The sequence below is a fragment of the Mycteria americana genome, chromosome 2 (assembly GCF_035582795.1).
Source record: "Mycteria americana isolate JAX WOST 10 ecotype Jacksonville Zoo and Gardens chromosome 2, USCA_MyAme_1.0, whole genome shotgun sequence".
Taxonomy (NCBI): domain Eukaryota; kingdom Metazoa; phylum Chordata; class Aves; order Ciconiiformes; family Ciconiidae; genus Mycteria; species Mycteria americana.
In genome coordinates, this window is record NC_134366.1 from 172,630,630 (window position 1) to 172,655,914 (window position 25,285).

Consider the following 25,285-nt stretch of genomic DNA (forward strand, 5'->3'; position numbering starts at 1 on the left):
CAAAGGAGACACAGGGCAGTGATGTCTCCAGCTGCCACGGCTGGCTGGAAATGAATACAGAACAGAGCCCAGACATCTTCTGAGTTGTCCCCAATCAACCCCATGAAACCGCTGTTTGAAGAAGTCCTTTCAAGAACACAAGGAAATATAAGCTACCAAAACCAAAAGCTTACAGTTGCTCCACATTTCCAAATGCAACTCCAATGCTGGTTTCCTTCTTTCACCGTCTCTCTAAACCTCGAAGTTTTGCTAGCTGCAAAACGAGCTCTTGTGTCATCTATTCTTCCTTTTATGCTGGCAATCACCACCCACGTAAGTGCCACCTCTGCTCACTGCTGGGGCCGGGTGTGCAGATGCACATTAGTGCTAATGTTGCTGACCTGCTAATCCACAGAGAGAGCCTTTAGCCAGCAATTTGCTGTTCAATTCGAGGACAATGTTAAGGTTACTAATTTGCTTCTCCCATCAGATGGTGCTTAAGGAGAGCTAGGACAGCTTTTAGACATTCCTGCTAGCTTTTAAATTAGATGGAAAGCATCAGGACAAGTCCTATACCAGAAGCTTTGGGTTTGTTTTCAGCTCCACAGTGTTGGCAGGAGAGGAGAGGAGAGGAGAGGAGAGGAGAGGAGAGGAGAGGAGAGGAGAGGAGAGGAGAGGAGAGGAGAGGAGAGGAGAGGAGAGGAGAGGAGTGGAGAGGAGAAGGAGAAGGAGAAGGAGAAGGAGAAGGAGAAGGGGAAGGGGAAGGGGAAGGGGAAGGGGAAGGGGAAGGGGAAGGGGAAGGGGAAGGGGAAGGGGAAGGGAAGGGGAAGGGAAGGGAAGGGGAAGGGGAAGGGAAGGGAAGGGAAGGGAAGGGAAGGGAAGGGAAGGGAAGGGAAGGGAAGGGAAGGGAAGGGAAGGGAAGGGAAGGGAAGGGAAGGGAAGGGAAGGGAAGGGAAGGGAAGGGAAGGGAAGGGAAGGGAAGGGAAGGGAAGGGAAGGGAAGGGAAGGGAAGGGAAGGGAAGGGAAGGGAAGGGAAGGGAAGGGAAGGGAAGGGAAGGGAAGGGAAGGGAAGGGAAGGGAAGGGAAGGGAAGGGAAGGGAAGGGAAGGGAAGGGAAGGGAAGGGAGTGCTGGATGAGCTTCACATGATGACGTCCTATGGTTACTATTATTTCTTCTACTGTTTAATATCCTGGTGACGTTAGACTGAGGGACTTATACCTGGGAGTGCATTGTAACTGGTTATTATACTTGTCACCACTCCTTGTAAACACACCTTAGCTGTCTCTGCTCAATACAGTAAGGATTGCCTGCTATTTTTTCCCTCTGCCATTTAACATGAGACAATCTCCTTTCCTCCCTCAGGTAATCTATGCCCCCCAGTAATTTATTGTCCTACTCCTCCTCTTGGCTTCAACCACCCAGTCCCAGAGAAGAAAGGCACGCAATACTTCAGTTGAAAGCCTTAAAATCTAAAACTTGCCTTAGATTTTCCATCCTATAAGTTACATTTCATAGGAAGGATGTATTTGCAGAGCACTTTGCAAGCAGAGGTTTCCCAAAGGGATCTTCTGCAGCCCCAGCGGCACTGCAATACTGTCCCACCCAGGAAACACAACAGCCCCAACCACTTGCAGAAAAAGGAGGTTTTTCTCCTAGAATAACCCAGACAATCTCCCTCCTTTCCCAAGGCAACAAGTAGTAATTTGCTGTAGCTGTGATGGTCTGAGAACATATGTAAGACAACGTTTTTAGGCAGAGGTAATATTTTGTATCAAAGTGGTAGAGCTGGAAGAAGCTTTAGGCCTACAAGACAGTTCTTGTACATCTGAAGAAAGCTCATCTATTTTTCCAGCTCTAACACTTGGTCTAATAAAAGATGTTAACTCTACCTACAAGTCCAATGAAAGCAACATGAGCTCTTTAATACCCAGTCTGAGCTAGATCAGGTCCTGCTGAACAGCACAGTACTGAAATACCTGCCTTTACAAGGTAAAGCCTAAGCTTGGTCTGCTACCACAGTCCTCCTCCTCCTCCTCCTCATTTTATACCTCCCTACGCTCAGCACAAAGTACTACTTTTCTGACTTGCTTTGCAAATCCAGCATTAAGGCTGCTAATGCACACAGCATCACAACTGTTCTTTTCCTTTCTGTTAATACAAGAAAATGAATGTAAAAAGAAAAGCTGCCTCTAATTTGAGGCTCTGCAGAGCCTCATTTGGAAAACTGGCAGGTCCCACTCACTGCCTTCTCCCCTGTTCAATCTGCGCAGGAGGTGGCAAGGCGAGGAGTATGGACGTCAATACAACTCAGACGTGCATGAAGGGGAGGAAGGGGCACGGCATGCTGAGGACCTCAAATTTAGTCTCTGAAAGGCAGCCAAGGTCACAAAACCTCGGTGTTTTGGATGAGCCACGAAATTTATGTCCGTCCATGCTGGTATGTCACAACCTTCAAGGAAGTGGAAGATGGTGAAAGATGTTGGATGAGGGAGCATGGAAATGTCTAGTTGCTCAGGCAGGCGTAGTTGCTTGCTTTAGTCCTGTTGATTTTACTTTGCTGTATTCACCACTCTGAACACATTAAATTCTCAGCACCGCCTCTAAAATCAAACAAGCTTTACTCCATGAAGAGCTGCATTCAGCCTACAGGGCTTGTTTCAGGTGCAACTCAACATTCACGTGGCTGGAGCTGACTTTTATCAATCCGTGATTCCAGTAAGAGACCTTTCTTCATGGAAAAAGCCACAGTGACTAATTGGGTCGCAGAAGTGTCCCTCTTCCCCCCTCTTCAGAGGTCAACACCATCCTACGTCTCTTTTGTAAATACACACCAGGGCTCTCAGTTCAGCATCGCATTAGCTCACACTTTGCTTTCAAGTAGCCCCTGGAGAAGAAAAGCCTTCTCCTCCCATATCCCTCAAAGACTGGATTATGGAGGTCAGTCGTCACAAACCCGTTTGCATCCCAAAGTGATTGATTGCCACCCGGACTGTCCTCAGACAAGTAATGAGCCGCAAGCATTAGTCTGATGTACGTGACAGAGAAAGTCTAATTAACAAATTATATTTTTATAGGAAATTTAAGATTCAGTGTGTGCAGATGATTATACGGAGTTTGAATACCACCCTGCCAGGCAGAAAAAGTCAAAATGTTTTAACTCCCATTAGTTTAATAACTTCCTAATAGTTTAGTTCAGTGCCAGGGCAATCAAAAGTCCCAGGGGAGGACACTGAAAGATCTTTTGGAGTAAATCAAGAAACACAGGAGGAATTGGAAGAAGTATCAAAAATGAAGGGAACTCCAGAAGACTCCCAGAAGGAAAAAAAAAAACAAAAACAAAAACAAAAACCTCTCCAAACAAGCATCAGCTGGTGGTGACAGCAGAGAGGCCAAGGACAGCCTCTTCTTTTCCTTCTGGGGGGGCTGTCTGGGAGAAACGAAGGAGCCAGATGCTGAATTAAAACAGGGATGAATGAGAAGCTGTGTGAGAGAGAGAAAAGCAGTCAATTGCCCAAACCCCAAACATCCCCATCAATCATCTCCAACATCTTACGTCTACTTGCCATTTCTGAAAGCAAAGGCAAAACCCAGTGGGGAAAGGTGGGACAAAACACACAAAAGCACAAAGCTGAATCCACAACAAAAGGGTGGGGATAAAGCAGGTTAAATCTGTATTACTGTGAGTTGCACATGACAACCTTTCCAAGTATGCTTTAATTACTCCACCTTCAAGCAGTTTGTACCCAAGGCTCACCATATGCATCATTAAAACTTTACAAAATCCCTCTAAATGTCACTGTTGTCCCCATCTATGCATAAGAAAAAATGGCTAAACCATTTTAAAACCCATCCTATCCACATCATCTAGGTAAATCTGGAGCAAAATTTGTCATCGAAACGAATACAACCCGTGTACCTCTTCAGGGTGCTTCAACAACCTTCCCAATCCTCATTCACACATTGTGAAAATTTTAACAAGGGTTCGACAGCACAATGACGAGGCATATAAACTTATTCAGGAGGACTGGATAGATTTGCAAACATTAAAGTTAAAAGTGCCAAATAACCTCTAATCACCCACAAAATTCTGGCTGCAACGTCACTTGCATACCTCAGACCTGACTGATCAGTATAACTGTTTGGTCAAGAAAATCTTTCATTAAGGTGGCCTCATCAAATTCCATGTGACAGAGCTTCTCTGCAACATAGTTGTCCATGTGTATGGGCAACAGAAATGAGACCTCATAGGAAAATACCAGTATTTGATACTTTCTCTTAGAATCGTGGGATAATTTAGGTGGGATGGGACCACATGTGGTCATTTGGTCAAGCTCTCAGCTCGATGTAAGGCCAGCTTCAAAGACACGCAACGTTCTTCAGGGTTTTGCAACCATCCCTATGCATCATTCACAAGAGCAGATAGTGCTGGCTGCTGAACTACAAGCAGCTATCGAATATCCTGGTGCAACCATTCATGAAGACCTGGTCCTTATGCAGGAAAATTAGCACACACCATCCATCTCCTGCCCTCTCTTCTCCCTCCCCACTTCCTTCCCATAGTTTAAATGACCTAAATATAAACAGAACACAAATAAGTCAAGTTCAAGCTAGGCTTTGTGACCACAAGTATACACCGAGGTTTATATCTCATCTTTCCTTCAGCATTATACCAGATTTAGGCCATATCTAGACCCAGCTGATACAGAGAAAAGAGGAGAACAGGCAGGATGAGGGGAATCGTCGTATGGAAAAACTACAGAGCTGAAATTTTCTGTTTCCCTTTGATATATTTATTTTTAGTGGGAATAATTTGAAATTTATCAGGCATGCAAAAATGGTAAGCATTGCCTCCACCCCAATTAAAAAAAATTTCCAACCTTAATTAAATAATGCAAGTCCTCAACACTTTTTGTCTAGTGCACACCCTTCTTTTTGTTCAGGGATACATACATGTGCCAATATTACTTACACCCACTTGAAGAGGAAGAGTTTTTGACAATAAAGGAAGCTATAGAAGACTTTTTGGTTGCTTGTGCCACATATTGAATAGCAAGTACCATTTGTTTCTGGCCCTCAGATTTAATGAATAACCCTGGAAAAAGGGGCTACACTCCAGATGTGTCAACAGGATTACACCTCTGAAGAACTATAAAGCCTGGTTCTCAAAAGACATATCTAATTAGGGACACATTGGTCACTCAGAGTCATTCATCTCCTATTTGAAAATCAGTTCCCAAATCTGGAAGGACTGGGCATAACACAGTGTCATTTATTATACTGACTTTAACTCTTAACACAGTCTCAAAATTTGCCTCAATCCTGTTTTCTGGGATAATCTTGGTTATTGTAATTTGCCCACTAGCTATGAACAAACAGGTCACATTTTCTTGTTAGTTACTCCAACATTTGTTGTTTCTGCTTGCTGGTGTGACTAGAAAGGTAGAAAATCAGTAAATATTATTTTGTCATTATTTAGTAAAAAGCCACAGGCTTTGGCCTGACCTGACAGTGCAGCGTCTCAAGGACTTGTCTGAGCTTGTCTTGACCTGAGCTCATCTGAGCTTATTTTAGCTGCAATAACAATTGTCTGGACAATTGCCACTGCTCAAATTTGTTCTAGTTTAGCACCAGTTTTTAGTAATAACAAGTAGTTATTCTGTCTATGACTCTAGAGTAAAATGAGGTATGGACGAGTGCAAACATGAGACGGTACCAGACATCCTAGTCTGTAAACACGACCCATCATGGTTCATCAACGCTCATGACAGCAGTGCTACCTTGTGAACCAGGTAAAACCAACTTTAGAGAGACAAAAGAGAACAGAAAACCTGAATAACTGGGAACCAACAAGACAAAAGTACTGCTAATAGCAATCATAACTGTATTATTAATGAACCTATCTGTAGTAATTAGGTAACTTGGACAATCAGCCTGTTAAAACATTACCTGGACTAACAATAAAACCATGGCCCCATATAGATGGTGTGCTCCCTTTTGCCCCAACAAGGTTTGAGGGAGTAACAAAATGAACAACGTTGTGATGTTGCAAGGTGGGGGTCCCTGCAAGATGCTAGGGATAAATTTCCATGTGAATTGATGGGCTTGATGTATTCTGCTACATCCTTCAGTCCCTGGTCTACTGCTATAGTGCTGACCTGAGAGACATAGCCCTGTTTTGAAAGTGAAATACTGATTCTGACAGTGACTAAAATACCTCCCAGCAATCTTTCTCATTCTTATTACTATTACAACTGCTTCTAGCACAGCTGCTGTCCCAATGAAGTAAACATTGTAGGAGTTTTACATACCTTATTTTGATATTCAAAGGACTGCTGACTAAAACCATAATAAATACCAGGAGCTTGGACATCACCGCAATGAAGGTAGGACAGAGATAAATTTAGGTATGTGCCAAAACCAAGTGCTAAGGCCACAGTGAATTATTTTAGGCTTGGAACTTCACTTGCAATATTTCACCCAGAAACATTGGATTTATCCAAGGACTCAAGTCAAAGACCAAATTTAAGCCCAGCTACTTCGCCAGGCTGAAGGGTAGACCCAATCCATTTTTACAGAACATTTGCTGCCATGTTATTATATAATTTCTCTCAATTTAAGTGCTTTTTTTTAAAAAAATATACATTTACATAACAAACTATTTGTCAATAACAGAGTTTTTTATCTGAGGAACAGCAGAGACCCATGATGGGGCAGGGACACCCCAGAGGGACTGCAGCCATACAGGTTTTTTGCCGTGCACATTTTCAAAGTAGTCAGGTTACTTATCAAAGCAAACAAATGAATAAAGTCCCAACATAAACAAGTAAATAAATGACAGCACGCCTTTTGTAGCGTGTTTAAATCAGGCATCCCTTAATTACCACATTAAGGAGTGCTGCACACCCACCATGCACATCACTGCTGGATTGTATAGTAACACGCACCAAACTCCCCCTGCGGCATCTCTGCCCATGTAAAGTCTGGCAGAACAGGGAAAAAGAGGCTCTTCTTAGCTAACTTGCAATAATGCTAATGAAAGCATGGCAACGCTTTCTGGTCAGAAGGCAAAGAGCTCAAATCTGGAGATTGGGGATGAGCAGAGGGACGGACAACGGGTTTCACATGTCCTCTTTTACCCATGCATTCCTGTTTTCCCCTTATGAAGGTGCTTGGAGAATGAATGGCTAAAATAACATGGACCATTGTACCCGTATCCTTAAAAAGGGAGGTTTCAACATAATCGAAAAGCTTAAAGCCTGAATCAGTGTCGGTGTCATGTGCTTTGTTAGGGGCATGGGGTGGTCAGGGCTCCTCTGTTTCTCTCCCTGAAAACTCAAGAGCAAGGAAGAAGGTGGTGACACACTGAATTAGTCATCTTGCACTGCAGCATTTTTAAGACATTGTTACAAATTGTTTAATAATAACATAATTTTGGAATATACACAAAAATGCGGTAAAGCATAAAGTGAAAAGCTTTCAGAGAGGAATTGCTTTAGTACTTTCCAGTACCATAGAGGTACAGAACATGGTTTTTCTTAATACCTCTCCTCTGAATAAAATGGGGGTTGGGATGGCCTTGAGGCCAGTCTGCAGGCTTCATACATAAACAGAAAGGATTGCATGTTTTTTTGTTGGTTTGTCCTTATTCTCACCAATCTAGATTTCAAAAGTCAGTTAAATGTTCTACAACACACACAGCTCAGACTCTGCAGCCATGTGTTAACAGCGCAAAACTAAAGAAGGGAAAATGATTAAAAAAGGATTAAAAATAATCTGTTCGTTGTTGTTTCCCATATTGAGTAATCACAGCTGTGACAAGTAAATTGGATTAAAAATTACTCCGTTCTAAAAAAAACCCCACAAAACAAACCCACAAAAAAACCCTAACCCACAACTGAAGAAAAACACAACTCATTGCAAATAGCGTACATCTTTCCCAAGCCCTCTGACATTTATAGGCTGAGCAGCACCCCTTTAAATGCAGAACCACCTTACTAATCTATTCAGACAGCTGCATACAACCCCCAGACAAACCCCAGGTGAACAGACATTTACCTATAAGTATAGGCTTTGATCAGATCTTAAAGCTTTAGTTAAGTGAACCATTTATAAATCTAGACATCAGTGGTGACAGGGAACTAACCTACCTATGAAATCGGCATTTAATTAAGAAATCCGTAAGCTGTGACTATATTAAATCTTTGGGTCAGAAAACCATCAAAAAGGGTGCACAAGAAAATAAAGCAAATTCACAACTATAATAAATAACAATGCACAGGATACAAATGATAAGGCAGGTACATCAGAACGCAGATGTACTATTGCATCCACCAAGGCGGAAGGCATTGGGCTGTAAAAGCTACGCAGTCACATTTGCATAAGGCAAGAAAGTTCGTGGAGAAAGGGAGCAATTTTCGTTAAGCCAATTGATGAGGGAGGGAAGAAGGGCATGAAAAAAGCAAACATGAATGCTTACGGGCACATATGAAAGGACGGAATCAGCTTTCTGTATTTTATTCAATTTTATTATGTATAGCATTCTTTTGAAGTCAATCCTGTTCTTCATTTCACCCAGGAATTATTCAGAGTTTGTGTTTTCTAGGCATCTTTGCAATTTTACAATCATCTCACACTCTGCCAAGGTTAGTTTAAAATGTAATATGAGGTTCTTTCCTTACGTTATTTATTTTTCCTGGTTGCTCTCAACAGTGTCTTGTTCTTGCTTAGGCAAACTTTGATTTCAGCTAGAAACTCTATTCCTCCATGAAAACAGGAGGCGATGGGGAAAACAGTGAGCCGTTCACACGCTCATCATAAATCTCTCCTCTCTCACAATAAACAGTCCATCATGTTCCAGCTCCCCCTCACGCTGATGATTTTCCCACTCTACAAATGCCAAATTTAATGCCTCCTTCAGCTCCTACTCCCCTCTTTGTGCCTCCATCCGCGCCATCATTTATGAATAAAATGCTGCCTGTATCATCATTTATTAAGCTACCATATTTTCTTGATAGGTCCAACAGCTCATGCTAATGTTAATAAGACACTGTCTGTACAGAGAAACCTCAGAGAGGAATGTCACATCAGAAACTGTGGAGCCTCTCAGGGCAGACTCAAGTGAAGTCTCCTTTCTAGGGTAATATTCACATATAAGGCACCACAAAGTTGGTAGGCTTGCCTGCTTATACTCCTTCTCTTCCCATTTTTTTTTGGCAGGGGGTGGGGGGAGAAAGTTGCTGTACCCTAATGGAATTAGGGTATATTCTGGCTCCTATTGAGCTCCGGCTGACTCCGTAAGTACTCCTACTCAGGTATTAATCAACATGCAAAAGCAGCAGATTTGGCCATGACCCAACAAGGACTGCTTCTGGTGAACTATTCAGAGCATCCTGCATTATACAACAGAAGAACCAGCTCTTTGGACCACGTCTTTATTCTCATTGCTTTTTTCTTTAACCCTAATCAGCACTGAATAATTTCTTACATGCTTTAGAAAAAGTAAGAAGTTAGGGCTGAGCCAACAAAGACGTATGTCTTGAGCTTGACCATTCCGCCCCAAAATCTAGGAAGAAGATCAATTTGAACACAGTCCAAGACAAAATGCCCCATGAGCAGCAAACCTCTAAACAATAGAAGTACACTCCATGCGATTACACAGGAATAAATTACTTTGCTTAGGAGTACTTGTCGTTTGCCTCGAGTCCTCCAAAATACCGAGGGAAGAGACTAGAGAGGCAGGCCACCAAGGTGCGTTTTTCAGTAACACTACCCATCTGCACAGGAATAATCTCCTTTTGCTGAGCAGGCACAGCAGCTCATGCATAAATCAGATCTTCCCAGCACTCTCTATCTTGCAGCCCCCGCTGAACGCAGTGAGGGAAGCAGGTGCATATATGGTTTTATGTATATTATTTGGATGGGTAGATTGGAAAACTTGCTCGGACCAGTCGAGGGAAAATGTACTTTCTCTGAAAAGGAAATCTGGACAACTGCAATAAGAGATGCTCTGGCTTTCTAAGAGCTGCACAATCACTCTGTGATCTAGCAGCTGGATTAAGGAATATCTTCACAAGCAAATATAATGTGTTTTGCTTTCAGCAGGATATAAGCATTACTGACAAGCACGAGCATCTCTTTTCTCCTCTTTATCCATCATCTTGCCAGTTGACAAGTGGGAGAAGAGTACTGTACATACTCATTTCATTTCTAAATAACAAAGAAAAAAAAAGAGGGTCAGCAGTCTTGAATGAGAGAAGATCCCAATACTAAAATATTAAATATTTAATGGATTTTACACATTTGAAAGGGAAGAGGAGGTGTATAACTCTATGACTGTATATCCTGGTTATCCACATAAAGTGATCTCTGCTCTTATTCTTATATATGTTACCTGTATGTTGCAAGACAGAACAGGAGGAAACCTTCCCTGTGGCAGCAGAAACTATTGCAGCAGGATCAGGCACTGTAACTGCTCCATTGGCTGCAAAACTGTGTCCCTTAAATGACAGCTGCTGAATGGGAGTTTAGATAAATGAAAACCCCAAATCCCAATTTTTTTTCATTTCATCTCCTTCCATGCCTCAATTCATGGGTCCGTCTGGCAGACAGACACTCCTCATGCCGACACACAAGACATTTGGAAACACAACACAAAATGATTATTATACATAGCTAATAAAGTGTTTTACATATTTATGTAAGGGTGTCTACATAGCATACAGACACATATATATATATACTTATATACACAACTTAAATATAGTTATATACTTGGAAAAAATCAGCTAAATGCTAAAATAATGCTTGTTGGTTACACTGCTTCAGCAGAAAGAAACTGAGCCCCAGTGGCTTCATAAAAATTAGGATGAAATACAGCTGACATTTCCCTGGCTATGACTAATAAGCACTAAACAGCACATATGACGTGTACTTGGAGCGCTTCTCTCTAAGGCAATGGCCGCGGCTCTGTGAGTGTGACTGGGATTACTGGGTGGCAACATTATATCCCATCTCCCAAATTCTCCTGGCTCAGTGTGCAAGTGAGCTTAGATTTGGGAAGAGATGTGATCCAAAAGCCTACAGCTGCCTATACAGAAGAAACCCCAGTGGGAAAAGCTATATTATAGGAAACAGGTGGGTTTGGCCATGACTTGCTTAGAGTCAGTTGTCAAAGCCGAGATCAGTTCCTGGCATTAAGCTGTCTCACATGCCAGCCCCCCAACCAAAGCAGCTTGGATACGTGAAAATACGTGATAAATATTGCCCTACATCTTTTGGCTTCTCTCTCCTCCCGTAGCAATGAGCCATGTGACATTTCCTACAAGGCAGGATAGGGAAAAGCCACAGGGCTGAAGTCCATCACCTCCACCCAAAGCATCCATCCACCCCTTGTTTTGCCAGAGGCAGAATGGGCAGAAGCATCTTGACTCTTCTCAGAGGCTGTCCACCTGTTGCAGGAACCGTGTTGGGTGACACATGCCCAGCCTGACGCCCAAAAGCATTTCCAGTGCCATGACCCAACCGCTCATCCCGAGAGCATCAGCAGCAAACTGCAGAGACCAGCTTCCCATCAATCCTGTTGTCAATCCACTTGTCAAACGTTTTGCTGTTTAAACAAAGCCAGGCAGCTCAGGAGGCACACACACAGCTGACAGCTTTTAGAAGAGCATCTTCCAAGTTTTCTTCTTTTTCTTTTTTCTTTTCTATTTCCTTATGACCCCATTTTCCCTCCCTCATCTTCCTCCCCTATGTAGAAAACCACTATGGCAAGTAAAATGTCAGAGGCAGCAGTGCTCTTGATGTAAAAACAGATGTTTTTTTTTAATTTTCCATCTCTCAGGCATAATTGGTTGAACGAAGACAACACATAAAATAGACTGCAGCACATGTGTCAAGGGAGGGAGCTTTCCTCGGCTGATGCGAGAGGAAAATAAATCTCCCTCTGCCAGCCTGAGAAATGCAATAATTTAGCTGATCCGCTCAAATTCACTTTTCAGTGCCATAATTAGCGTGGTCTGGTCATCTAATGTAGTAACCTTTAGCCTGTGACCCAGCTTTCTCTTTTTATGGCTTGTTAGCAGCACGGTCATTCAGACACAGGCCAGAAAAAGAAGAGACGTTTACGGAGCTTGGGGATGGCTGCCTTCCGTGGTAAGGCAGCGCCTGGGTAAAACGCACAGGCATCTGCTCACCTACTTCATCCTAACGTTTCTTGCCCTGTTCCAATCATATCTATACAGGAGAAAAACGTTATTCCTTTTTCTGGTCATTTACTCATTGCCGGAAACCTTTTTTCTTGTCATCCCAGTCAACTCTAGTTTTAACCAGGATGCAAAGACCCTGTGCTCCCAGCTCAGTGTGAAATCATATTCAATAAAGAAGATTAACAACCAGAATGCTGGTAAAAAGGATAAGAAAAAAAATAAAAAATTGTGGCTTCTTTTTAATTAAACTTGGTTTGTTATTTGACTGAACCTTTCATACAAGATTGCTTCCCAACTTTGTGATTAATTCACTGGAAAACCTTAAAAATTCACAGGGCTTATTTTGTCCATCTGCAAAATGGAGAAATAAAACTAGGACCTAGATTTTCAGCATTTCAACTGAGGCTTTTAAAATGCCTGTTGCTATAGTACTGTGAAATCTCTTTACAAATGAGCCTGAAATATTATCAGCATTCCAAAAGGTAATTACAAAAGAAAAAAAATGAAATCACTATTTTTTCCTGTGTCCTTTACAACCTTTAAACCTAGATTTGTAATTGAAGTGCAAACTGACCTTTATAAACTGTACAGCATCACTAAAATACATTATTCTACAGGGCTTGAGGGAATTTGCCGTGCACAGCAATTCAATAATCTTACTTTCTTTCATTTATGTTCCTCAGTGTGACATAGCTGGATTTTCCCTCTACTCCAGATGCAAATCAAGCAGGAGAGGTGAGGGGCTTTATCAACACCAAAATCTAAATCTCTTGTCAACTTGCTGCTGTAACCTGTTTTTTGGCAAATAACTCAGCTGTTTTGCCCACCTTCTCAAACATCTCAGCAGCTAATACTAAACCCATATTAAATCCCATTTGCAATCTGCTAGCTCCGACGGTTAAATGGTCCACATACAGAAATGATCCATCATCACGAGGTGAACCATCTGAGATGGTTTTATCTCTAACCTTGCTGTATAATAACACAACTGCAATCATGTACAGTACCATAAACACACAACAAAAATGTCAGGCATCAGACTTTGTTACTGGGTAATTATACTGAAAGGAAACAAGTGCACTTGGAACTTCACATGGAAAAACCACTGCAATCCTGCACATAAGCAGGAAGCCCTCAAAGTATCAGTTTCACTAACCTCTTCCAGTTCTTGGGAGTCCATCCACAGACAATAGTTTTAACAGTGCCCAACCCACATCAGCACTGCTCTCTGCCAATACAACCCCAACTTCTCCTGCTTCAGCTGAGTCTGTGCTGTCATAGAACCATAGAATCCTAGAATCATTTAGGTTAGAAAAGACCTTTAAGATCATCAAGTCCAACTGTTAACGTAACACTGCCGAGTCCACCAATAAACCATGGCCCTAAGCACCACATCTACGCGTCTTTGAAATACCTCCAGGCATGGTGACTCGACCCTGTTCCAGTGCTTGAGAACCCTTTTAGGTTATCCAATCTAAATGTCCCCTGGTGCAACTTGAGGCCATTTCTTCTTGTCCTATCACTTGTTACTTGGGAGAAGAGACTGACCCCCACCTCACTACAACCTCCTTTCAGGTAGTTGAAGAGAGTGATAAGGTCTCCCCTCAGCCTCCTTTTCTCCAGGCTAAACAACCCCAGCTCCCTCAGCCGCTCCTCATCAGACTTCTGCTCCAGACCCTTCCCCAGCTTCGTTGCCCTTCTTTGGACGCTCTCCAGCACCTCAATGTCCCTCTTGTAGTGAGGGGCCCAAACCTGAACACAGTATTCGAGGTGTGGAATCTGCATCTGCACCTGCATCTGCAATGCAAGGCTGTGTTTCTGCCCTCATCTCCTTCCTTCTGCCAGGGACAGGTTCACCTGAATGAATGACACTAATTTACCTCCCCCCATCCAGCAGGCAGCATCGTTTGTGTTGATCAAGCTTACGGCAACCGGTATCGCCCCTTTCCTTTTACATCTGTGCTTAATCGTCTCAACCAGCTTCCTCCAAAGTCCTGCCTAAAGCCATGCTCAAAAAGGCATCTAGAAGTAGCATTTTGGCTCCAGGGTGGTATAAGCTTACTAGACAGCACTGATCAGCTACATGCTATTTTTGGCCAAACCCAAGATTCTTCAGTTTGCACCTCTTGGGAGTCAGCACCAGAAACAAAGCTGCTGCTCCTTCTTCTCCTGCTATGTTTGTATTTCTCCTCCACCCCAGGTTTTGCCTCCAAGAAGCAAGACTGGACTCCAGCCACAATCACCTCCTCTCCAGGCAACAGATTTCTGTTTTTCACCCAAAGGGAGGATATTATAATTTTAACACCATCTAAAAGGGTGTTAGACAAGACTTTGGCACACAGGGCTACTGTTTCCTGCAGCTTAAGAGAAAGAAAAGGAGAAATACAGTTGAAACAAAACACTCATTCAATGCTGTACCTTTTGAATGCTTTAAGAATTTTGCTTTCTTTGTCTGCACCTTTTGTAACGTGGTTGTTGCCATGGGACCAAATGCACAGCACTAATGGTACTCAAACACTCAAACTTTATTGAACTGTACTGTTGCAAAGTGTAGGGGGTCATGTGTACAGTCTTAACCTTCTGGAATTATTTACTGCATTAATATTAATAAAATAACTTTTAAAGGAGGATGAAAATTCCTCCTCAGCTAGTTTAACCCCTAAGGATGTGTACTGGTGAACTAAGATTTTTTTTTTTTTTCCTCATTATCTTAAGTCTAGAAAGAAAATTCCCGTTCTGTGACACGGCAATCTAGGAAAGAGGCATGACATTACTTGTTCATTATTCTGCAAGACTGAATGCATGAAGATCACAGGATGCGAACAGGCAAGCTCTCCATGTACAAATTGCATCTGTTTTGTGAACACTGGGAGAGAGAATATAAGGAGACAGCAATATAAAATGTCCTGGTAAACATGTATAATCCCCTTGAGGTTTGGCTTTCTTCAAAATAAAACAAGCATGTTTGTCGAACACTTGACCTTCAGCTTCAAGAGGAGGTCGTGGACCCATGGCTGATCACAAGCGTTTTCTGGAATAAATCTGCTAAGGCACATGCTAAATTCCAAAAGCTGTGACATTACTAACAAACAATCAATGCTGTATTAAAATTATCATTTCTTTAAAGCAGCCTTGGCTTCTCTTTTCTTTTCTTTCTAGTTTTCATCTGGCATTATTCAATTCTCTTCCTCCAAGGCATTTTCCCAAAGACCATCCTCATCTGGCTTATCTATTGCCACTTCAAACGAGTTAGGGAAAGGGGTTTAAACTCAATCCCCTATGAGATTTCCTCCTCATCTCCCCTTACAGCTCTGTGGAAATGTTACTTGCTGAAAACCATCTCCTTACTCAGTTAAAACATCTGATGTCCATATACATTGCCTAAAGATCTGATTAACCCCTGGTGGTGCCTCCTGTGGTGGGAAGACGAGTGTCTCTGCACAGAGGGTTTACTATGGCCCTCATCAAGCACGGTGCAAAAGGACTCATCCATTAGAGCACTGCAGTGAAAAAATGCAGGGATATTAGCAAGCTAGAGTGACTTCTCCAGCAAGAAACAGCTCGGCAGATCCTCATACTCCTGTCCGAGTTTGGACTCAACTTTTTTTCTCTCTTTTTTTTCCCTTTAAACCCAGCAAACCTTCCAGAGGATGCTAATTGCTTGCACAGATAGCTTGCAGAAATGCGACTGAATGGATCAGCCAAAGCCACAGATCACAACAAACGTCATTCTCATTGACGGGACCGCTGCTCCCGGCTTTATGGCCGGTGTAAAACTCAGGGAATAAACAAGAACTTACACAAAGCCAATAGAAGTATTCCAATAAACATTAGCATGTTTGGATTAGTGTGTCAGACCCCTGAAGGACTCCACAGCAGAATGGATGCTCAGCCCTGACAACCATGCATTCCATGCCTGCATACATGAATTATTAAACAAACTTCATCCCACAGGTCCCTCCAGTCAATCAATATGAACCGCATCACTGAATGTGTAACTACGGGCACAAAAACTTACCGTAAACACGCAGCCGTCCTGTTGCCCCCTCCAGGATTTTGTTTTTTTTTTTTTTTTTGGTCTCCAAAAGTTTACAAAACTTGTGCTTATAAATCCAGAGGCAAGTCACTCCAATCAGGATCTCAAGTCATAAGATAAACTTCCTGCCTGTGGATATTTCAACCCAAATAAAAAATTATTTGCCCTCTGCAGGCTATGCTAACAGAATGTGAACTCGTCTTTCACTATCTCTAACTTTGCAGGAGGAAAGAGACAAAATAGTTGGAGCTGGTTTGTTTTTTGGGGGGAGGGAGGATGAATTTTGCTCTGTTGACTCAAAATGCCAATCTTTAATGTATTCAAATACCACATTTCATTTCCAATACATGAGAATGGCAAAAGAAGTAAAACCAAAATTAAAAAGCTAATATTTTGGCTAATAATAGGAGGGGACATCTACATATTTTTTCTTGATTAAGCTCAGAAAGGCTTCTGAAAAATTAGTAAAAGTATTGCTGTTATCATGGTGGTCCAAGAGCTGAAGAGGGAGGGAGTGGTTTATTCTATTTATTCATTCCTCCTGTTGGCACCCACAAAACAAAAAATAAAATAACATCAGGGTGACTTCAGCATTTCCCAGATAAACATCTTGGAATAAACTTATTAAAAGATGAAGCATGACAGCATTTTTATACATGGCAATATCCAGCTACCCTTCTGCTACCTGTAAAACCTTCTTGCTACAAATAGAGTGCTTGCTGGAGGATGCAGTTGGCTTCCAAAATGGGAGCGTACGCTTTTCACCTGAGGCACCAAATTAAAAGGGGTGCATGGGGTGGGGAGAAGGCTTATTTTTACATTATCTAGCCACTGGCAGAAGACAACAGTCATATCTCTGTTTACGCAGATCTGTGCTCTGAATGGCATAAAGACCGTGGGATGTTACTGCAGACCCTGTTTCCTTGGAGCGAGCGTGCAAGGACCTGTGTTCACGCTGTGTTAACCAACTTCTGTTCCTCACCTCCCCTGAAGATGTTACAGCCATGTTGTTTAACCAGCTGGACCTAAAGCTGATGGGCAAATCTGCAAACTGGAGATGGGAACAAGGATATGTGGGAAGGCTGGGGCTCCCATGCAACCCAGTTTTCACCTGTAGAGACAGCAGCAGTGAGTGGGCTCTCATGGTCTTGTTCCCTTGACTCACCATGACACCGAGGAGAGATCAGAAATTGTGAGCTCAGACATGAAAGCATGAAAAAATGACATAAGAAGCAGCAGCAGTAAGAGACCCTCAAGAGGAGATAGTTGGTTATCCCCCAGATGCCATCTTTCCTTGTCCCCATGCTTGCATCTCCTGGAGCATCTATCATTTGCCACAAATAATCATTGCTCCATCACTTCATGGCCCAAAATTCACGGCCTGTTTCCAAAGGCTTACATCTTGACATGGGAAGACGCTATTGCTTTGGCCAAGGTTTCTGGCCATCTCAGACCTCTGGCAAGGGCAATTTGGGAGGAAAACACTGAAAAGAAAAACTTATCTGACAGATTGATTTGTAGTGACCATTCGAAACTGTTCAGGCATGTGAAGGGATACTCCAAGGACCTCTCTAAGCAGGGAAGGTGGTCAAAAGCAGATGAATTTATCATCATTGCAGAGTTCTGCGGTTCATCACCAGCTTTTGTAATTTATCACAGAGATGTCATATATCTGGAGTTCTGGGATTCTTAAGGGTGAGATCTGTCACATAAATACAGTTATTAATGCGGCAAGTGTATTATACAGTTAAATGCAAATATTGCAATCTGGCAACCCATTTTTACTGCCAAACCTAGAAGGTTTTTAATGTCAGAAATAGATGCCAGCAGCGATAAATGGAGGATAGATAAAGTTAATCCGACCGCTTTGAGTTGAACAGGGAAGGTATTACTTTGAAGGGTTTAACATATTAGTGGAATCAAAACGACATTTCAAAATATTTATGGAAATCTTTTATTTTTTTTTAAGCTTATACAAGCAATATAACAAAACCATATAAAATATTATTAAATCCTACCCTTAATTAAACATGCTGACACTTAAAAGCTTCTGTCTGATTTATTTTAAAAAAATCTTCTTTCAGTAAATTACGACTTTAAAGTATCTTTCTGCTCTAAATGAATCTGCATTCCAGAGGAATGAAAACCTTTTTAACAGAAGCTTTTTTAAAAAAAAACAAATATTTTTTTTAAGCTATACCTCCAACGTATCAAACATAAGGCTAAGATAGGAAAGGAAGAAGGAAACAGTACTCATAAATGATAAAATGAACTGAGAAAAGCCTTTATTGTTTTACGTCAATTCAGAAAAGCTGAGGGGCTTGGATTCATCTGCTTCACCAGCAGGTTGGCGAGGCTCCTAGCCATGAGGACAACCTTTCAGCATCCCTGGAGCACATGCAGGGGAAGTTGGGCATCTCCAAAGATCATTTCAGTCCAGCTAAGGTATGAATGACCCCACAACCCACAAAAAAGCCAAGGGTTACTTATGCTTCTTACTGTAATACCAGTTAGGTGGGAAGACACCGAGTTGTCTTAATCATTCAGTCTGAAGGTAAACTACTAGTGGTAATTCTCCCATTTGATTCAGGGGGACACCCAGTGTCACTTGAGATGTCCTAGGGTGCCACCAGGCCTACAGCTGTTGTTTCAGAAGTGACTGAACAGCAAGTCCTGTGCCAAAACTGCCAGCCCCACATGTGTGTCTCAGACACCCTAGAGCATTTCAGTAGCCTCAAGAGTCATCTGTCTTATCAGGATGAGCTGAAGCTTGACAGACACCATACAACGAGCTCACGTAGACACCTACCTTTAGGTGTCCTATCCATAGCGAAGGTGGTATGAAGAACCTGTGTGAAGCAAGCACCATGGCTGGGTCCAATCCATCATAGACTTAATGACTATGTCCTGAATGCCAACGTCTTTAAAAAGTGCTTCTACAAATCCAGCAAACCACCTCAGTTGAGCCTGAGTGGACTGAAGTGCTCATTGCCATTCTTCAGTTGACTTTGGCTGTTCAGAGAGGCTTCAAGCTTGGAAAGGGATGCTGCTCTTCCCAAGAGCACCCCAAATAGGGCACCCTGCATATGTCACATTGGTGGTGCTTAGCCATAGGTATGACTTGATTTCAGGGTTGTGTGATGGCAAAATAAACTGATGAAGTTATTTTACTCACCCCCAGAAAATTCCCTGGTGATGTGGCAAATTGCCTGGGGATGGGTGAGGAAGATGAAGTTCCTTCTAATCCCAGCCAAGAATATGGCAAACCGTATATGCATTTTGGCACAATTTGCATGCCCAGGGAAAACAGGTGCCCTGTGAGGTTAGTGTTTGGCCAAAAGCCAGGTATGAGCCACAATCCAAAAGCTGCACTTTTGGCCTCTTCCAGGACCATTGCCTTTGTCTCACCCTGAAGCAGCTCAGATCTTAAACTGAGCTTTCCATTTGGAAAATGCTTTGAAACTCCTTTGCAGTCCTGCAACGTAATCACTTCTGCTACATAGCCCTAATAAAATCACTAATGTATTATATATCAAAAAAGCATGCACTCCATCAGTGTTTTGCAGACAGTGATCACTTCATATATACATATATTTTATATATATTCACTACGACTGCTCAGATGTGAAACTCGGGCTGTGGCCACAGGAATTCTCTGCCATGGACCATCTTAACTAGGATTCAAAGACAGGAGGATCTGTGTCCTTGTGGGTTCTCTGGTAGTAATCTTGTAGTGTCCGGATGTCTGATTTTTCCAAGGGAATGGAAAGGTGTTATGACAGAGAGCACTGACTATTGCCATATCACTTCTATCAGAAAAGGAGATTATTTTCACACACTGTACAGATGTAGAGCTGAGTCCTCTCTCAGTTGCAGAAAAAAAATCCCTACATATTTCTATAATGTGCACATTTAAAAAAAAAATAATGTCAATGGGAGAAGGGAGGTGGAAGCCAAAATTTGAGCTTTTCCTCAAATCAGGAGAAATCAAAACATTTTGCAGTATGGACACACTCAAAAATGCCTTCAGTGCTAAAAGCTCTGAAAATATCTTTCTTATAACTCCTCCCTAAAGAGGCAAATTCTCCTGCTAGTGACTGGTAAAGGATCCAAAAATGCCGGAGAGTGAAGACTCATGGGCTACATCCCAGACACAGTTAAAAAAGGCTAGTAAGCTACGACTGTAACTCAATGCAATATTGTTCTTGACCTTGGACCTGCAATGAGCTAAGGCCAAATGTCCAGTGAGGAGATATACTCCTCACTGAGGTGAGCAATGCAGAAAGCCTGGTTTGGAGAGCGTGGATCACTGCTATGGTCAACCAGCCTTCACAGAAAGGGCATCAAGAACCCTTCATGCCGCTAAATGCTCAGTCTCATGACTTTGAGGTAGCTGTCAAATGCTACTTGCAACCTGCATAACCACCTTTCTTCTCTTGAGGTCACAGTAAGACTAGGTGAGGTTGTAAAAAAATGCAAGACTTTTTTTTTTTCCCCCTAAAAAAAATGCTAGCTTTACATTTTTTCTAATTAAATTTTGTTCTCAGGAAAAAAAAAAAATCTGGTGGTACACAGAGAAACTTTATCCTCACGGTAACATTAAAAGGCATTGCCTCTGGACCCAAGCCTGAGTGTTCAGCTGGGCAAAGGCATCCTTCACCCCTGATATATTGGGTCAGCGATGAACAAACGTGGGCAAGACTGTTATGGAGGAACATATCATACTTCTCAGAGAGCATTGCCCAGGTTACAGGAATGCTTTCATCTCCAGCCTCTTCTTTGAGGGTGTTGGGAGACAAACTAGACATACCCACTCACAAGAACAGAGACTGGTTTTCACTGTCACTTATAGACAGTGATTTATCTGGGCATTTAAGTTTATTTGCCTAAATTAAAAGCTAGTTACCTTCAGTGCCTAATGTCGGAAAAAACCCTCATCGCAAATCCTCTGGCTAAGGAGGCAGATAAATTCCTTGGGAGCTTGGATTATTAAACCAAAGGTCAGGAAAAAAAAAAAAAAAAAATCAGTCGATTTTTCTTGCAACATATCAGTACTTAACAAGCTGTTTGTAGCCAAGCATCACTGGAGAAAGCTGTCAGCATTGCCTACTGGCCCTAGCTCCTCACCCCAGCTCCATGCACCTTTTTTCCTTTTGCTCCCATTCCCTTCCCAATTAATCCAGGGTCAGTTGCATTCAGCCGACTCCATCTAGAGCTTCTCACAGGCATTTGCATCTCACTTGCCAGGACTTACAGTTCCAAGCACATAGCACACAAGTATTTGTGCTGGCTCTGGGAAGATCTTTGACCAAAGTTATTCACTGTTTGGCCTCATATATACTCTACTCGTACATCCGCAGCCAAGCCTGTCTCTGTTGACTAGAGCTGGCACTCCATTTGGGATGAACTCTCCCGAATTCACTTGCCACAGATACAGTCCTTATTCTGAACGACTCAGCTATCAAAGGGAGAGAAACCATTTCAGAAAAGGGAATAGCCCAATTTGACAGTAAGAAGCCTGCCCTCATCTGATGCCCTTGTAAGTCCTGTGCATAAGAGGCAGAAAGTCTGCGTGAATTTGACAAGGACTCGGGCAACTTTGTTTTCCTTCTGTTTAAGCAGGACCCTGCAGCTAGGTAAGTAAATACTTTGGCAGTATACAGACTATGGTAACTAAATGTCTCGTGGCAGGACCACTATTCACCATGAACCCCTATTCTCAAATATTCTGCCTCCCCTCACCTGCCTAACGGTCTCATCTTAGGCAGAGTGATAGTCACCCAGTTAGTATGAAAGTAGAAGGTATGGCAATTTTACGATTTAGATACCCACAAATACTATCATTTTTCTAATAGCCAAGGCTATAAACCTACCAAACGTTCACTCGTTGCTCCCCAACCATCTTCCAAGTTAGAGGATGTTCAAGGAGAAACATGCATCAACCTTTTAAGGAAAGGGGTCAAGTGGCAAAGGAGGAAGATTAAGCCATGATTTGTAGCTGGGGAAGCAGAAAACACTGCCCCAAGGTTCTCACCTGAAGAGCTGACCCTCTGCTTGTTCCTGAACATAGAGATATATGCAGCACTGCCAGCTCTCGTGATTCATGGTATACTGCTTTTTCCTGGTGCAGCTCTCATGAGAGACAGGCAGAGACGCTTGTAGAGCATTCAAGGCTGCTTGCCTGCATCTGGCAATGAAATCAGGGGCAATGCGAAGGACACACCAGTGTTAGGACAGGACGAAAGAATGAGAAGATTGAGGGGAAGACAGCTGTTGGTCCTCCTCTGCTTGGCACCCTGCAACTGTTCTGTTTGGAGATGTGATGAGCCAAATGGGACAGACCTTCTGCTAGAGCATGGGGAGAGGGGAAGAACCAGGAGGGTGGAAGGAGACAGCTGGAGGAATCCTGGGGCTGATGACAGGGGCAGGGAAGCACGGTTAAAATAAAAATAAGCTGCATTTAGCTATCTGGACAATTAATGATAATTCCGAGATCAAAAATAATTATTGCAATTAGTGCATTACACATCTATTTATGTAACTGCTCAGGAAAGAAGAAAATTATCTAGCCATGTTTTTGAAGTGCTATGAAGAGTCAAGGAATTGATGCTATGAAAAGTGCTATGAAGAGTCAAAAAAGAATAGTTTAGGAGTGCACACCTAATAGCTGCTCTGTGGGATTGTCGTGGTTTAGCTTCAGTCGGCAACTAAGCACCACACAGCCGCTCGCCCACCCCCCACCTCACCCCCTGCGGCAGGGTGGAGGAGAGAATCTGAAGAGCAAAAGTACGAAAACTTGTGGGCTGAGGTAAGAACAGTTTAATAATTGAAATAAAATAATAATAATAATAATAATAATAATACATAACAATAACAATAATAAATTGTAATGAAAAGGAAAACAACGAGAGAGAGAGAGAGAGGAACAAAACCCAGGGAAAAACAAAAAAAACCCTAAGTGATGCAATCGCTCACCACCAACTGACCGATGCCCAGCCCATCCCCAAGCAGCGATTGCTGCCCCCCGGCCAACTCCCCCCAGTTCATATACTGAGCGTGATGCCATATGGTATGGAATAGCCCTTGGGCCAGTTGGGGTCAGCTGTCCTGGCTGTGCCCCCTCCCAGCTTCTTGTGCACCTGGCAGAGCATGGGAAGCTGAAAAGCCCTTGACTTAGTGTAAGCACTGCTCAGCAACAACTAAACCATCAGTGCGTTATCAACATCATTCTCATCCTAAATCCAAAACACAGCACTATACCAGCTACTAGGAAGAAAATTAACTCTATCCCAGCTGAAACCAGGACAGCGATAGAAAGGCTTTTCTGGGTTAAGGATCTCCAGCAGTTACTAGGGTGGTTTATGCTACAAATAATTTTTTACATGTAAACATCTTTCCTGATTACATCAATCTCCACAGGCTGACTTTTTACTCTTACATCCTCTCCAATCTCCTAAATTTAGTTCAAAATCTTCTGACTATTATTTTTATTACTATTTTTAATCCTCAAGTTTGCAAAACAGAGTATATGTGAATTAGGGGAGATCTGATGCACTGATGAAAGCAATGGATTGGAGAGAGGAGGAGAGAGACTGCAAATCAGTCTGAGAGTTTATATTGCATTGAGAAGGTCAGTCAAGTCCATCAGGCAAATTACAGTGTACAAAGCCAATATAAAGAAATAGAAACCAAATTCTCCCCTTTATTCACAGCCAAATCTCAGCAGGAACTGCAGTCATATACACGATATCAGAGCCACATCCTAAGCACTTGATTTTTGCATGCAAGCTGCATTAAGGGAAGCAGCTTTAATAAATTGTGCTACATTTGGAAAAGCCATTTTAATTCTCTAATTAGCATGCGTACAATGAAAACTAACTGTGCGTGTTTGTGTATACACATATCTAGAAGAGAGAGTTTAATGAACTGTATCTATTGCAAGTGAAATGAAGTTTCATTTTCGCAGTGTTGTGCCGTGTGATGCTGTGATGCAGGTTTCAACACCACAACACACTTTTCCGCCTATAAAATATCTTTGTGCTCCTTCTCTCTTTGTTTTTCTCTTGGATTCATGGTCTTTGGCAAAGTGGGGGGATGAGGGGGAAGGAAAAACTACACAAGCATCCTACTCTGGCTTCACATTAAAAATAAGTTTAACAAAATACAACAAAAAACAACCAACAAAAAATAACAACACATACACAACCAGGGAAAACCCTCTTTCACTGTGGGCCATCATTTTCTGTTATCCACCTACCATTCTCTGCCACATGAAACCAGCACAAGCAAAGCTTTATATGATTAATACACGTCCTACCATCATTAATCACCGACAGAAAGGAACAAAACGAAGTAAGCCTGACACAAAAGTGTCCAGCTATAAAAAAGGGACAGAAGAAAGGGTGAAGATAGATGAGGAAAAAAATGAAAAAGCTTAGACAAAGAGATCTGCAACAATTCAAAACAAACTCACAGTCCATCCTGCAGCTCTTGAGTATCATTTGAGGTCCCCAGAGATCGAAGGCTTCTTTCCAGAGAGGTCACTGTCAACAGCAGCAAAAGAAAAGATAAAGAAGCAGTACATTTTTTCAGAGAAAAAAAAAAATTGGGTTTTCATTCATTTGTTTGTCTTTTAGTTTATTTCCTTTCAAAACAACACAGTGGTGTTTGGGTAGGTAACTCATGAGACAAAGGGGACAACATCTGACAATGCCCATTACCCCAAAATGGATAAATTGGGTCCCTTGGATGCAGAAATGGTGAATCCACTTGTCATGTGCCATGACACGATGGGGCATGACTGCTTGTAACAGCAAGAAAACCTCCATCCCATGGACCTTGCACAGATCTCTGACTTTGCCAGTCCCAAACTTTCTAACTCTTCATATTACAGCAACTGCATGAAATTCCCAGGGCTGGAGGCAGTTGTGCTTTCTGCCAGGAGATCTGGGCAGCACTCTTGGGAGTGGGAAACCACTGCTTATCCTCCTCAGGAGGTCCATGCCTTGAGGTCCCACAGAACTGCACACGGAGTATCTCCATCTGGAAATGCGCCCTCAATGAAGA

At 42.4% G+C, this 25,285-nt stretch overlaps 1 protein-coding gene across 6 annotated transcripts in view; it reads right to left on the reverse strand.

The window, feature by feature from the left end:
- The window catches only part of TSNARE1 (t-SNARE domain containing 1), a 515,811-nt gene that overhangs the window by 309,885 nt on the left and 180,641 nt on the right, over positions 1–25,285 (reverse strand). For all 6 annotated transcript variants that reach the window (XM_075495358.1, XM_075495359.1, XM_075495360.1 and 3 more), the window contains exon 4: positions 24,693–24,762. In XM_075495358.1, coding sequence (XP_075351473.1) covers positions 24,693–24,762 — 70 coding nt within the window. The remainder of the gene's footprint in view (positions 1–24,692; positions 24,763–25,285) is intronic.